Consider the following 16,712-nt stretch of genomic DNA (forward strand, 5'->3'; position numbering starts at 1 on the left):
TTCTTTCATGAATTTTTTTCTTCCAATTCCATCTCTTATCTTTCTTTTCTTTTTTTCCAGTATCTAATATATGATTTATTCCTGTGGTCCAATTTTGTTGCTAAGTCATATGTTTTTTATATTCTGCTTAAAAATAATCCTCAAGACACCTAAGGCATTGCTGGTGTTGGCACTCATAATTCTTATTAATTGGCTGGTATCAGGAACTATGATCATCCTTAACCCATCAAATCTTAGAAAAAGATCAGGTTCAAAGCAGAAGAAAACTATCATCTGGATATTAGGTGTCCCATTATTTAGAAAATAGGCTTTATTGGTTTAATTATAAGTAATGGATGTTCTTAAGTTTCTTGCCCTTTTTAAATTTGTCATTGTTAGTCCTCTTCTTTGGACATGGCTAATGCTTTTATCTGAAGAAATACCTTTAATTTCATTATCTCACCGTTGTTCTCTAATACATTGGACATAATATGCTAGTTTTATGGGTGTTTTCCTTTCTTCATGCAAATGTTTACTGAAACACACACACACACAATATGAACATTTTGAATATCTGAAACACCCTACAAGATTTCTTATTTGAAAAAATTGTGGCTTGGAAAGATGAAGTAGTTTGCCCAAATTCACATGATTGGATCATGATTTGACCTGAGATCTGTTTCCCAGGTTGCACTAGTGGTAAAGAACCTGCCTGCCAATGAAGGAGACGTGAGAGACACAGGTTAAATCCCTGGGTCAGGAAGATCCTCTGGAGTAGGAAATGGCAAGTCACTCCAGTATTCTTGCCTGGAAATCCTAAGCACAGAGGAGCTTGGTGGGCTACAGTTCATGGGGCCGCAAAGAGTCGGACACGACTGAGTGGCTGAGCACGGTTGGAGCCACTCACCTTCCTGCTGAGTCCCCTGTTTGGTGACGCTGCCTCTGCAGAGCGCTGCCAGCCTCAGCTCCGACAAAGGCGGAAGGAGAGGTGGGGATAAATGCGAGGTTTGCAAGTGGAAGGAGTCCTTCCCCAAACTCAGGAAGCTTATATGAAATTGCATTTCTTATTGATTTTGGGTGGTGTTTTCTCTCTACATCATTGTAGTACAACATGCCCTTGGCATTCATTTGCATTTTAATGTTTCTGACTTAAAATTTCACCTCTCTTCTCTTAGCATCCAGGTGTTTATCACTCTGCAATAGACAATTATAATTATCTCTGTCAGAGAAGTGGTTTTAGGTCAAAATAGAGGACCTTTATCTTCATCAGTCTACCAGTGTAGACTTTTAAAGTTGGTTTCTTTGCCAGAACATGATTCACTTTATGTCTAACCCCATTGTATTTCTCTCCTTTATTACTTTTGACAGTTTTTCATTCTTTAATTTTGCTTGCCATTTTGTTCCTTCTGAGAATTTTTGACTTAAACTGTACATATAGGTCACACAGTTCAAAGATAAATAATTTGATGCTGGAGTTCACATTTCTGAAGATTACTAATTATCTTTTTGTTTTGATCTTCAAAAGATATCTTTTAGAAAATTAAAAAGCAAGACACAGAGAGGGAGAAAATATGTGCAAAACATGTATCTGATAAAAGACTTGTACCTATATACATGTACACACATGGTTTTCCCTGGTGGCTCAGATGGTAAAGAATCTGCCTGCAACATGTAAGACCTGAGTTCGATCCCTGGGTTGGGAAGAAGCCCGGGAGGAGGGCATGGCAACCCACTCCAGTATTCTTGCCTGGAGAATCCCCACGGACAGAGAAGCCTGGCAGACTACAGTCCATGGGTTCACAAAGAGTCAGACATGACTGAGCAACTAAGCACATATGTATATGTATATTTATACAAACACACACATCCTTACAGCTCAAATAAGAAGACAAACCAATCACAAAATTGGCAAAAGATTTGAGCAGACACTTTAATAAAGGCAAGACTTCCTACTTAGCTCATGAAAAGATGTTTGACATTATCACTTATTAGGGAAATGCCAATCAAAACCACAATTAAATACCACACTGCATGCCCATTTGAATGGTCATAATCTAAAGGACTAAGAATGCCCAGTGTTGGCTAGGATCTGGAGAAGCCAAAAAACCTTCATATATTGCTAGTGAAAATGTAAAATGATAAAATCACCTTGGAAAACAGTTTGGCAGTCCTCAAAATACTAAAAACACACTTTTCATATAGCCAAGCAATTCCACTCCTAAGTAACTACTCAAGAGAAAGGAAAGCATAAATTCACACAAGGACTTGTATGCGGAGACTTAGCAGTCTTATTCACAATGGCTCAAAACTGGAAATAATCCAAATGTCCCATCAGCTGATGAACAGGTAAATTATGACATATCAATACAATGAAATGTTTAGCAATAAAAAAATGAACTACTTATAAATGCAACAACATGGGTGAACCTTAAAAATATTGTTAAATGAAACAAGCCAGATAAAAAAAAAACTACTAAAATTTCTTTAAAATGCACATCTCTTAGAGAAGAGAGCAGTATATTCCTGGGGCTTGGATGGGAATGGGAACTGGCCTTCAGATAGGCATGGGTGAACTTATGGGGGTGACAGAATGCTCCAAAAATGTATTGTGATGATTCCACAACAGCATAAATTTGCTAAAAATCTTTGAACTGTATACACTTACAGTGGGTAAATTTTATGGTATATAAATGATACTTCAATGAAGCTACTAAAAAAATATTTCCCTTAAAAGACTTCATTTTTTGGGTTAGTGGTTCTCCGATGAGGGTGAATGGGGGTTGTGGACAGAGAGGAAGACCAGAGACAGCATATTAGAATTAACTAAGAGTTCTTTTTAACACACAAGTATTTGTTCTTCCCTATAATCCCTAGAGATCACAGAATATCACCATATATTATGAGGAGTGGGTAAAGAATCCTCCTGCAATGCAAGAGATATAGGAAACTCAGGTTCGATCCCTGGGTTGGGAAGATCCCCTGGAGAAGGAAATGAATACCCACTCCAGTATTCTAGCCTGAAAAAATCCCATGCACAGAGGAGCCTGGCAGACTATAATTCATACAGTCGCAAAGAGTTGGACACAGCTGAGTGATTAAGCACACATATATCATTTGCAAATGCTCCCCTACATGATTCTGATATACACGATCCACACATCTACCCTTGAGAATCTCCTCTTAATCAGGTTGAGTCCCAGGAGTCTATGTTTTCCATAAGCAAGACAGGTGACTATTGTGATCACTTAAGTTTAAGAAACTCTGCCCATGTTCTACAATGCTAAGAACTTTCAGCATTGTGGCAGAGCACAGTGGGATAAATGTTACTCTGGGAAAATCTATTTTCTGACCCTTTTAAAATCACATCTACCCAGATACTGGGGGCAGCCAATACCTAGCAGTTTTAATGAATTAAACCAATAATTAAGACTCCCAGTTACTCCACTTTTGGTGGGGATTCTGGTTCATTGAAAAGAATCTGTCTGAATTCAATACCAAAAAGGCCAACCATTTTGTTACGATTATGACTTATTCATGTAATGTGTTAGCTGTGAGATGTGTGCTTGCATGCTCACTTATGTCTAACAGTTTGTGATTCCAGGCTCCTCTCTTCATGGGATTTTCCAGGCAGGAATACTGGAGTGGGTTGCCATTTCCTAGCTATGAGATAATCTGCTATATTTGTGCCTAGTTGTGGTCCCTTGGGTTGAAAACTCTTGGGTCTCTACTTTCCCTTTTAAGAAGTAATGTCTTTTCCTTTGAAGCATTTTGTCATTCCTGAGTTGACAGAAGTCTCCCATTCTTGGAAGAACACAGGAAACAGAAAACAGAGCATTTGCAGTCACCTTCAATGGCTTTATTTTCCTGATTGTCAAGTTTGCCAAAAAAATTAGATTGCTAGAGATGATGGCTAAATGTTCCTATTGTTTTTAGAAAAATACAGTTTTGTAGGAGAGAAAACATTTCAAAAAACTTCAAAAAAATTAAAGTGCTATTGCTATCCATCGAGGGGTCACTGCCAGTTCTGTACATGTCAACAAGATTCCTATCTAGCAAACTGCCTGAAATCCCTACCATTGTTCAGTATTGTGTAGAAAACCTTAAGCATTAAATATCTATTTTTATAATACATTATTTATTTATAATCTGAAAAGAGGAAGTTAGCCCCCCAATTTTTTTCTAGGTTAGTATCCATTGATTACTTTCCCAGATCTGCTTCTAGTGGAATAAAAATTGTTCTCATTCATCAGTTATTATTTTTTCCCTGATTTAGTTCAGATGCCTCCTGCCTCGTAACATGCATGCTTAGGCTCTGTTTGCAGAGTGAGGTTATTGGTATCAGGAGCTTCCGGAGAGATACATGGAGGAGGTGGCCTGATCTTGTGTGGTCATCTATTTCTTGTGATCTTGTCGCAGGACCTTTGGGAAGGAACTGTGGCTCTGTGTGCCTTTTTACTCTTGGTATCTTAGTGAGACATAGGGAGGCCTTGCATGCTGCAGTCCATGGGGGTCACAAAGAGTTCGACACGACTTAGCAACTGAACAACAACAAAACCTTAGCATAGTGAGTAGCACAAAGTAGGCACTTAATGAAGAAAGAATGAAAATGTAAGCTCCACATGGCCAGGGACCACGCCTTCCTTGTTGTGCATTGTATGTGCCGCTTAGCACAGTTACATAGTAGGTGATCAATAAAGTATATAATGACTGAATCAGGAATTTAGTGTCAGGTTTGTTTGGATCCCTGCTTTTGTATTTTCTGACATTTGTAGTTTGATATACAGTTTGAATTACAAATAAAATTTTGATTTGGTTGTCCAAATGTGTGGGCTGATTTCTATGATCGAAAGGTTACATTTTGTATAAGATACTGCTTTGTCATTTATTGTTTTTCTCTTACCTCCAAACCTGCCACACAGTTTTAAAATAGTTTTTTTTTTTCATTTATTTTTATTAGTTGGAGGCTAATTACTTTACAATATTGTAGTGGTTTTTGTCATACATTGACATGAATTAGCCATGGATTTACATGTATTCCCCATCCCGATCCCCCCTCCCACCTCCCTCTCTACCCGATCCCTCTGGGTCTTCCCAGTGCACCAGGTCCAAGCACTTGTCTCATGCATCCAACCTGGGCTGGTGATCTGTTTCACCCTAGATAATATACATGTTTCGATGCTGTTCTCTTGAAACATCCCACCCTCGCCTTCTCCCACAGAGTCCAAAAGTCTGTTGTGTACATCTGTGTCTCTTTTTCTGTTTTGCATATAGGGTTATCATTAGCATCTTTCTAAATTCCATATACATGCGTTAGTATACTGTAATGGTCTTTATCTTTCTGGCTTAGTTCACTTTGTATAATGGGCTCCAGTTTCATCCATCTCATTAGAACTGATTCAAATGAATTCTTTTTAATGGCTGAGTCGTATTCCATGGTGTATATGTACCACAGCTTCCTTATCCATTCGTCTGCTGATGGGCATCTAGGTTGCTTCCATGTTCTGGCTATTGTAAACAGTGCTGCGATGAACATTGGGGTGCACGTGTCTCTTTTAAAATAGTTTTTATAATTAGGATGACTTGAGGTATATTTATTCACTTGGTTGCCCTGGGTGAGTGATTAGTGACTTTGTATAAGATGAAATGTATGGGAATTTAAGAATGATTTTAGATGAATTCATGCGTGATCAAACCATAACACGTGAGAGGAAAGACAGGTATTTAGAGTGGAGGTCATTAGGCAGTTGAGGTCAGTAATGCCAAAAAAACTTTTACTTGCAGGTAGTATATACTAAGTGGCAAATATGATTTCAATGGAATCTGAAAGCTTATTTAAAAATATTCTGTTTAGGTACTTCAGCAGTCAATCAGGTGTGCCTACTATTTAAACAGTAATTTTCTCAGGAGCAATGTTTTGAACCTAAATGCCTTGCATGGTTACTGGAAGAATGAGGTTACTGATAAAAATTATTCCTTTTTTGCTTGGGATATCACATTATTATTGCTTTAAGGGAAATTTTCTCAGAGAAAGCAGATGCTCAGTGCTTATTAGTATGGTAGCTTTAAATATTTAAGATGTGAACAAAAGACCAGATCATCCCAATGATTCTTTATAAAAAAGGAAATGTATTAACTTTACCAAAATGTGAATGCCATAGCACTTTAAACATTTTATTTAATATAACTTGACATAGAAGTGTAATGTTCATTTCTTCCTTTGTGCATAGCTTTAGTATTTTAATGATAGAAATCCCAAAGAGGGTTTTATTATTATGAGTTAAAGATATCATTCACAATTCAGGTAGGACAGGACGATACTGAGACTTTTGCTTTGAGCCTCTGAAAATAGTGGCCCCTCATCTGCAAGGGAGCTTTTATTTTTACCCTGGGCTTGGGCAGAGTCCGCATACCCTCAACTGACACACTGCCCACATAATTTTCATGGCAAATAGAAGGGGAAAAAAATGGAAGCAGTGACATTTTGTTTTCTTAGGCTCCAAAATCATTGCAGATGGTGACTGCAGCCATGGAATTAAAAGATAATTGCTCCTTGGAAGGAAAGCTATGGCAAACTTAGACAACTATTAAAAAGCAAAGACATCTCTTTACTGACAGAAGTCCATATAGTCAAAGCTGTGGTTTTTCCAGAAGTCATGTACAGTTGTGAGTTGGGCCATAAAGAAAGCTGAGTGTTGAAGGATGGATACTTTTGAACTGTGGTGCTGGAGAAGACTCTTGAGAGTCCCTTGGACAGCAAAGAGATCAAACCAGTCAATCCTAAAGGAAGTCAACCCTGAGTATTCATTGGAAGGACTGATGCTAAAGCTGAAGCTCCAATACTTTGGCTACCTGTTATGAAGGGTCAACTCATTGGAAAAGACCCTGTGCTGGGAAAGATTGAAGGCAGCGGGAGAAGGGGGCAGCAGAGGATGAGATGGTTGGATGGCATCACTGATTCAATGGAATCAGTTTGAGCAAGCTCTGGGAGATGGTGAAGGACAGTGAAACCTGGCATGCTGCAGTCCATCGGGTCACAGAGTCAGACATGACTTAGTGGCTTATCAGTGACAACAACAGTAGAAAAATATTCGTTCTGAGTTGTGCAGGAGATGGCAGCAGTTCTTGGGTCAGTGGTGGAGTTGTGACCCTGAGAAGGGAAAGGGCAGTGACTTTCAGGTCTTACCTGTATTTAATATGTCCCTTCACATAATTTGCACTAATTCCAACTTTATCTCTGCTCCCCTTTTGTGACTAGTTGTGTAATAAAAGTCTTCTTTCCTTTCAACATTAAAAAAACAAAAACAACAATTCTCAAACCTAAAAGGCAACATAATCTCTCTTCTTGGGCAATAATAATCTAAGTGCATTTCTTTATTTTAGTATCTTCTCAAAGAGTTGGAGAAATAAAAGAAAAATATATAGGAATATAGAGTGACAGCCCTGGAAAGAATGTTAGAAATTGAATCCGACCCCTTACTTTTTTTTTTTTTTTTTGGCTACACTAGATCTTAGTTGCCATATGTGGGAGTTTAGTTGCAGCATGTGGGATCTAGTTCTCAGATCATGGAACAATGTGAAGTATTGTTTCATGAGAGTTTTTAAATGATTTTATACTGTATATCTCTGTCTTTATATCCCCTGAACTTAGCATTGGTGTTTAGCAGGAAATAAATGTTTACTGAATTAAACATGAGCATATTAAAGTTTGTATATATACAAAACTGAATTTCTTATAGTTTCTTAAATAACTATGTTTTATTTTGCTCTGAGGTCTTCATGCACACTGCTGCTTTTGCCCGAAGTGCCCAGGTCTTACCTCAAATGCGTTTTCCTTTGGGAGACATTTCTTAATCATTTTCTAATGCATGCACTTCCTTGCCCCAGGCACATTGGCCCTTTTCAATGCCTTTTTCCCTTGGAAATATTTGTCTAAAGGCAATCTTCCGTGCCACTTTGTAACTCCTTGAGAGCGAGGACTGTGTCTGCTTTTCATTTGTGTATCTCTAGCATCCAGCCTTGTACTTATTAGAGTTTTGAGAAATTGAATGATGAACATGTTTTTAGTACTTTGGAATGTAATCCAAGGACATGATAAAATAACAGTGCTTGAATAGGTCACAACTACCTCAACACTTTTCTCATCTCCTCTCCCCAATCCTTGCCCATCTATTTTCATTTCTGTCTGTTTAACCTCCAAAAGGCATATGTGAAGTTTGCCCATTTTGATCCATTTCCATCACCACCACCACCACCACCACTATAATCCATCCTACCATCATCTCTTGCCCTAGCCCACTAGAATAATCTGGTCTTCCTGTATTTATCTAGTCCTAGTCAAGAAATAGAATGGACTGAAATTATAGCTTATCACATAGTATGAATCAGTATTATTTTGAGAAACTTGTGAACAAACTGGTCATTTATCTTCCCCAGCCAGGAGGGTTCTTCATCTGTTAGACTGTGTTTAGCTCCATTTTGGTCTTGTAGGGTAGAATCTCTTGATCTCTCACTATTTTGTTTTTCATTGCCTAAGACCATGAAAGGGTTGCATTAGCCCTAGAAAATCTGAAAATTAACCAAGTGGTTACAGGGTAAGTGAGGGTTGATAATTATCTGTATTGAATTCACGCAGTGATATTTTTTCTTGATTTCTCATATATTTCATGGTTATATTAGGATAAATTTGGCTGCCATAACATAGGCCCCATAACATTGGTTTAAACATGTAGAGTGATTTATCTCTTAATTAACAACTTGAACATAAGCAACACAGGACAGTTACAGTGCTTCCATGGTGTTGGAGATGTAGGACCCTTCTATTTTATTGCTTTGCCATCTTTAACTTGAAATGGCTACTCCTGTACCTACAAACACCATCACAAGTGTCAGCAAATGGGAACGGAGGGGAGGACATAATTCTTCTAAGGCAGTGTTTCTGCTTATATGCCATTCATCAGTCCCACTCACATGGTCATACTTAGCTGCAAGGGAGGCTGGGCAGCCATGTGTTTCCCTAAAACTTCTATTACTGCAGAAGAGGACAGGTATCAGGGCCTAAGGAGCATTTGCACCATAGTCAGCAACAGGAAAGGATTTACTTTTGGAATGCTTTTTTTTTTTTCTAACACTGCTTTATGAGGAGAAATTTTCTATTGAAATGATTAAGCTACTTGACCTGTGGGAAAGAATTCACCTGAGTTATTGTATTTGACTTTGGGATTTTAAGTCAGATATATTTCAGTGGTTATAGGGATGAGTATTGGAGAAGGAAATGGCAACCCACTCCAGGACTCTTGCCTGGAAAATCCCAGGGACGGAGGAGCCCGGTAGGCTACAGTCCATGGGGTCGCGAAGAGTCGGACGCAACTGAGTAACTTCACTTTCACTTTTCACTTTCGTGCATTGGAGAAGGAAATGGCAACCCACTCCAGTGTTCTTGCCTGGGGAATCCCAGGGACGGGGGAGCCTGGTGGGCTGCCGTCTATGGGGTCGCACAGAGTCGGACACCACTGAAGTGACTTGGCAGCAGCAGCAGCAGGGATGAGTATGAAACATATTGAGATGAGGTTGCTTTTTCTTAACTCTTATTTTTCTTGGACTGTTTTTATGTTTTCTTTTTTTACCTTTCTTGGGGCTAATCTAATATTATTTTTGTTGTGCTTTTAGGCATGGCGCAGTCACAAGGCTGGGTGAGAAGGTACCTCAAGGCCTTTTGTAAAGGCTTCTTTGTGGCAGTACCTGTGGCAGTGACTTTCTTGGATCGAGTTGCCTGCGTGGCAAGAGTGGAAGGAGCATCGATGCAGGTAAAACTGATATGACTCCTTTCTTTGAAATACACGTTTGCTTGTTTCTCAAGCACTAGAGATGAGATTTCTGTATATTGTCTCCATGCTAGAAACGGAAAGGTTTTTGAAAGGCCTTGAACTAAATTTTAACATTACTAAATGTCTTTATAAGGTCTTCTAATGCAGTCATATTATAAGCAATGGTGAATAAAAATAATTCTCTGATAGTTCTCTTTATCTATAGTTCCCCCTACCTTAGAAATGATAAATTGAGATTCTAAAGGAATTTTACAAAATAATATCACTTTCTGTTGCTGTGGCCTGAGATTTTAAGGTTTGTTTTTTTTTTTTCAATTATCCATATATGACTGAGATCAGATTTATGAGTTCAATTGCAGGATGAATTTGTCTCCAACTCAGTTACCTGATTATTTTACACTCTCACACATGCACTCACACACTCATTTATGCACACATAGAATTCTGATAGGTAGAAAAGTCTACGGCACTGATTTCAGATATTCTAGTGTGTTTTTTAAGCATGTTGCTGATTAAGAAGATTAAATGCCATTTGCATTGGAAAAATTTTGGAGTGGAGATTTCCAAAAGTTATAACACAAATAGTCTCCAGTAACTCAAAGAAAACTTGATTATTCTAATGTTGATATCTGGAACTTAGCTGTTTCAGGAAGTTTATCAACTAAGAAGAATTTGCATTTTGTAATATAATTTGTTTTCTTCCATTATTTTGTATATTAAGTTTATGCATTATACTAAATATTTCTATAAAACAAATAAAATGAATGTATAAACTTGTAAGAGTTTAAAATGATACAGAGAGTAACCAGCTTACTCCCCCTCCCTTTTTTAGTCTTTAAACTAGGTGAGGGCATAGACATCAGCTTTGAAGAGTTAGAATGAAATTGCTTTGTTAAAGTTGTAACCATTGCACTGAGAATCAGGTCTCTTCCTGAGTTCAGGTGCTTAGTGAGATCCTGAGTGAGTGCTTTTGGGGTGAAACTAGGGTTCTAAAGCATGGCTGCCTGAATATTTACTTATTGACTTGTGCTTCCATCATTTGAGAATGATGGGGGCCTTCTCTTGGGTTGGGGCTTCTGAGTTAAACCCTGTCTCTCACTTTCACTCTAGAGTGGGTCACCAGCTCCAAGCAAACCGGTTACTTACTTTGAATGCAAAAATATTGTAGTGCCTGGGTACAGCAAACAAAGGAAGAGGGGTTTATAAGTGTATGGCTTTATTCCTAAATGCAGTTTAATACCTTTAACAGAGGTGGGTTTTACATTTCCTTCCTCTTTAATTTTAAATTCCTAGCAGCCTCATCTTAGACCCAATTCTTTGGGGAAATTAAACTTTCTTTGTTGAGCTTTTGAATCAGATTCCTCATTTGAGATTAAAACTGCCTTGTCCACAGCCATCCAAATTCCTTTTTGGTCCCTTTCATCCCTTTGAACCCATTTACAGGTATTATTTTTTGATAACAAATGATCACATGAGTAATGACTTTTTTCCAGTTTTGCTAGTGCTATCTTGTTACACAACCCGCACTATCCTGAGATGGAATTTTTCCAGAACACAGAACCTCATAATTTTGGATCTCATGATATTCCAGAGAATCATATGGCAATCATAGTATTGCAGTCTCCATGCCTTTAGCCCAGTATAGCCCAGTATGTTTATGACTTGTGCTCAGAGGGAAAAAACACAAGGAACTAGCTGTTTTATGAAAACACAAAGCTTATCCCCAGTGAAGAAGACAATGAAGAAAGTCTTGAATATGCCAGATCTTGTCTTCTAAAGCCTTTAGATGACAAGATCTGTCATTTAAATGCCAGATCTGTTGATTAAATAGTAAGTTTATTCCAGATACATTAGAATTTCTTACAGTATTCCTGGACCACTACCCCAAGAATCAAATTTATTACCTTGTGGTTTGTTTGGTAGGATTTCCTTAGCTGTTGGTTAGAGAAGAGCAGTTTGAATTGACTTTGATCTACAGGGAAATTGATTGGAAGGCTTGTGAGTACGGTGGTGGAAGGCAGGAATGTGGCAGTCGTCAGGGACAGCTGGAACCAGGGACTTGAATGCTGCCAGGGTGCTCAGTCTTTTCTGTTTGAACATCTGCTTCTGTCAGCATCTTGGCTTAGTTCTCTCAGACCAGCTTTCGTCTCGACTCAGGGCACATGGCTGCTGGCAGCTCTCATGCCTTTAGATGCCCAGTTTCTTTACCGTCTGAGCGAGATTTCTCCTTATGCCTTAATTTCACTTTGAAAAATCTTGAAGAAGGACTGTGATTGACTTAACTTGGACCATATGCCCTGATCCATGCAAATACAGATCCACTTTGACCAGAAGGTTAGGGTGCCATGATTGGCCTACCTTTGGACAGGTACACACCCCTAGCCTGTGGCTAGGAGGAATGAGAAAGCAGCAACATATATTTGAATCACATTTTTCTGTGGGCTTTCAAGGTGAGGTAGTGGTGATACTTCCCAGAAGATGAGGAGGTGTTATTTTTGGAATAAAAGGGAAAAAGATATTCTGGGAAGAAAGGAAAAAAAAATGTATGGTTTTGTCTATATTATAAGAATTTTAGATTACTTTTGAGGATAATAGGTAATTTGTTTACACTTTCATTAGATATAACTGAATCACACTTAAAATTATTTTGGACTAGAAAGTGTAGTCATGAGATATTGTTATTAATTAATTCAGCATATTTGAAGAGATCTTTGCTATGCTACAGCTTTGATGAACTGAACATGTTTAGGCCATGGGGTTCAGCAGAATTTTTGACAAAAAATTCAAAAAAATTCTTGTCTTCAAATTTCTCTAATGATGCAAGTACTAAATAGTTGGCAGGGTGTGTGGTACTCTCTGGAAATCCCTGAGCTTCCTGCAAGGAACACACCTGCTTTTATTGACTCTTTTTATTCAACCAGGCCTGAAAATTATTCCCGGTTTATTGCAGTTGGTTGATTTGTTGTGAACAGAAGGAGTATTCTGGATGTGTGGTGATGTCTTGTTATATCAAGGCTTAAAGTGTGAAAGGAAGAGAGATAAAACAATAGCAAGAAAGAAAAATATGTGGAGAAGAAGAGGAAGGAAAATATCATAGATCAGTTGGGTGACGGAGAAAATTAAACACCTGAGTAGGAGACGAGAGCGGCACAAAGGATCAGTGACAAACAGGGAGAAAACCGCTCCAGTGAAGGCGCTCATGGCTCCTTTTGTGGAACCTTCCTTGGAACTGTACCCTTGAATGCTGACCCATCTCTGCTGCACATTTGTGTATAACACCATGAGATTTGTCACCCAGCCATCCATTCTAAATCTCAGTATTCATCGAAGGAATCTGTGTGCCATTTTGAGGGAACCGCTATTGAAATAGGTTATCAGTCTTCATTGGAAGGATTGATGCTGACACTGAAGCGCCAACACTTTGGCCACCTGATGTGAAGAGCTGACTCGCTAGAAAAGACCCTGATGCTGGGAAAGATTGAGAGCAGGAGGAGAAGGGGGCAACAGAGGATGAGAGGTTGGATGGCATCACCGACTCAATGGACATGAGTTTGAGCAAGCTCCAGGTGACAGTGAAGGCCAGGAGAGCCTGGCATGCTGTAGTCCATGGGGCTGCAAAGTGTCAGACCTGACTTAGTGACCGAACAACAACAGCAACAACCAGTCTTGAGCGTCACTCATTGCGTAGTACCTGAGTGCTCCTGTGCATTCAGGTAGAAAGACCACATGTAGTCATTTCTTTCATTTCAACTATAGGAATCATTTTGTGACTCAGGGGGCATTTGCACATTTGCAACTACAGACAATAATAAAGGCACTGGTAACTATGAGTTGGAATAGGGAATCATTTATCAAATGGCTGGTATGTGCAAAACTGCTCTTGAGGTATGGGAGTCAGATACAGATTCTGTATTCAAGGTCGTCTTGCTATAGCAGAGGTTTAAGAATTATTAATCCTAGATAATTGCTACATCTTCAGATGAGATTTGATATAGAAGATATCGAGCTGTCAGATATTTGGCCAGTGCCTAGCACATCCGGAAATGGAAAAAGAAAAAAAAAACTTGTTTGGTTTAGCGTACTGTTTTAGAGAATGAACCTGGAAGTTTTAATATGAGACAGAATGGTACCAGAAAAATAATACCTTGAGCTCTTTTATAGTTCAACATTATTATTTTTACTGTGGCAACAAACAACCCTAAAATTTTAGAGTTTATATAACATTTTTATTTCTTGCTCATTGGTCTGTAGATTGATTATAGTCACTCTAGACTAAGGGTTTGGATCAGTCTGCTTCCTGTATCTCTCATTGTGGGCCCTCTGCTGAAGGAATAGTGACAGTCTGGGGTGTGCCCTTCTTGTGGGTGATAGCAGGACACAGGGTGAATGAAAATGCTCAGAACATCTTAGAGCCTCAGTTCAGAACTTCTACTCTTCTGTCTACATTCCTTTGATCAAAGCAAGTCACACGAAAACACAAAGCAATTAGATGGAAGTATATTCCACCCATAGGGAAGTCATGGCAAGGTGACGAGGGAAGGATGAATTGTGAATAGGGCAGGTATATCTACCACAACCACTAGGATGCCAAAGATACATGCTAGATTTCAGAGGTAATATAAAAAGTTGTATTAACCTTTGAGTCTACCTAGAATAACCCTAATCTTTATAGTCCAAGTCTGACAAAATTGTAATAGGTTGAAATTCTAAGTCACTGAATTCTGGGATGGATTGAAATAGCCCAGGGCCAATTGGATCTTTAGAGTGACTTCTTAAAAAGGTCACTCTGCAACTTGTATACATGTTATTTAAGAAAATCCAAGAATTGAGAGAGTTTGAATTTCATTAAAAGTACACATAATGCCAATCTTTTGGAGTTTATTGAATAAATACTGTTATAGCAACCCTGGAAATTTGCTTTGAGTGACAAATTTTGCGCCAGAGCTCTTTTTATGTCTTGAAAAAAAATTCTGTTGGCTTGAGGTTTAATAGGAGAAACTCATTTTCAGGATTCTGTCTTATAAGAAATAATTCTTTACTTTTAAAATACTACTCAGTAGTTCTTTTTTGAGGTTAGGTTTTCCAGTATTAATTTACAGTATGACTAGAAGGATGGGGGAGGTCCATCATGAGGAGTCACAGCTAGTTAAAGGTAAGTCATCAATATAAAAAAGGTACGTGATGTAATTCAATGGAAAATAGGATTCAGTTTATGAAATAGTTGATCTTTTTTGTTTTATCAAGTTATATAGGCATGTCTCTTTTCTTGGATGAGATGTACCTTTAGCCATGCTCTGCCCACACAGAGCGCTAGCAGACATTGTTGGTTAATGATTATTCATACTGACCTGAATCACTTCTACCACTGGCTGCTGAAAGGTTACCATGAAAGTAGATGCACCCTTTTTTTTTTTTTTCAAGAAGCACCACATTACTCAACATTAATTTAACTCAGGAAGCGAAGGCTGATATTGCATACAGTTGAAACTACATAGGGAATTTATGTCGGTGAGATGCAATTATTCAAATTAGAAGTTCAATCGCTTACAAAGGCTTTTAGAATAAAAAGGTGCCCTAGGAATAGTTTAATGACCTCACGCCAAAGTTTTAGAATTTATTTGAGTAAGAATGCCTGAAGCAGGGTCACTGGTTCTTATAAAAGGTGTATGTGTTCTACATGCACAATTAAGATGTAAAACTTAAAAGAACAACGGAAAGAAATCATTTTGTGTCACTGTTCTTTTTTTGTTGCAGTTGCCACATAATTTTACATAGTATGCTCTTTGCCTTCTTCCAGAACCAGAGGGGAAAATGTTTGAAAACAGTGCACAATACTATCTCTTTAGCTCAGACTTCAGAGAAAGATTTATGCAGAATAGATTAGAAAATTAGAAAATTTGAGGGAAAATAGAGTCTAATCAACATTGAGGTCTTTATTTATCAATACCACACATTCATTTGTCCAAAATTGTAGATTTTCAGCTACCTGAGAATAATGATCCTGAAGAAACTGGCTTGTAATAAACCTTTTAGACTTCTGCCTGGCTCTTTGCACTCATTGTCTGTTGCCTTCTGAGTTTAAAATTAAAAGTTCCATAAAAAAAAATAAGCAAAGAGGCTGATGCTCTTTCTCTCTTTTTGTCACATTATTTATTTTATTTTATTAGAAAAAATTTAAACCTATAGTGAGCTTAATATACAATGGTTGTGGTAGTTAATTATTCTTTGCTACTCTGAGACACTAGATATAAACAGACTCTCAAGGAAAGAGATGTATCATGATTTACCTGCCACAGTTTAAGGTAGAGTTAGGGAGTTTTATGTTACTTGCTGAATTTGCACTTCCAAGGTGCTGGGAATTGCCTGGCACACGTTTCCTGTGAAGCTGACTGCTCTGTGCTCTTCCTACTTGCTCTTGGTGGCCTAGGGCTGACTTTGGGAAGCCAGGAGTTAATGTTGGAAGCCTTTATTGGCTTACGTGTGTGCATTCTTCTCAAATTACTTTTGGCTCAAAAAATCTCACCTGAGGTTTTTACACCTTAGGATGTTATGCATTTTTATATAGTTCTGCAACCTGTCATTAATAGAGAATTCAAATAGATCAGTTTGCATTTATAGCAAGAAACATATGTGATACTAAAACCATGAATGAGTGATGACTTTAAAATGTTCCTTTGGAGGTTTTCTTCATGTCCCATGATAAAATAACAGGGTGCTTCTGTTCAATATAGCCAGGGTTAGATCTGTTATTTAAACACTGACTTCATAGCACTCTCTCTTTTTTTAATGTTGGAGTATTTTTAGACTTATAGAAATGTTGTAAGAGTAGAGCAGATAACTCCCATGTGTTCTCTGCTCAGATTCCCCAGCTTTCAATATTTTGCCACATTTATTTTATTCTCTTCCTCT

At 38.2% G+C, this 16,712-nt stretch overlaps 1 protein-coding gene across 4 annotated transcripts in view; it reads left to right on the forward strand.

The window, feature by feature from the left end:
- Positions 1-16,712, forward strand: part of IMMP2L (inner mitochondrial membrane peptidase subunit 2) — a 921,351-nt gene that overhangs the window by 34,340 nt on the left and 870,299 nt on the right. For 3 of the 4 annotated variants that reach the window (XM_043463178.1, XM_043463176.1, XM_043463177.1), the window contains exon 3: positions 9,646-9,782. In XM_043463178.1, coding sequence (XP_043319113.1) covers positions 9,648-9,782 — 135 coding nt within the window. In that variant the 5' untranslated portion in view covers positions 9,646-9,647. Of the gene's footprint in view, positions 1-842; positions 968-9,645; positions 9,783-16,712 lie in introns of those variants that run through there. The other variant, XM_043463175.1, reaches the window with a different exon arrangement.

This window comes from Cervus canadensis, chromosome 3 (genome assembly GCF_019320065.1).
Source record: "Cervus canadensis isolate Bull #8, Minnesota chromosome 3, ASM1932006v1, whole genome shotgun sequence".
NCBI lineage: Eukaryota > Metazoa > Chordata > Mammalia > Artiodactyla > Cervidae > Cervus > Cervus canadensis.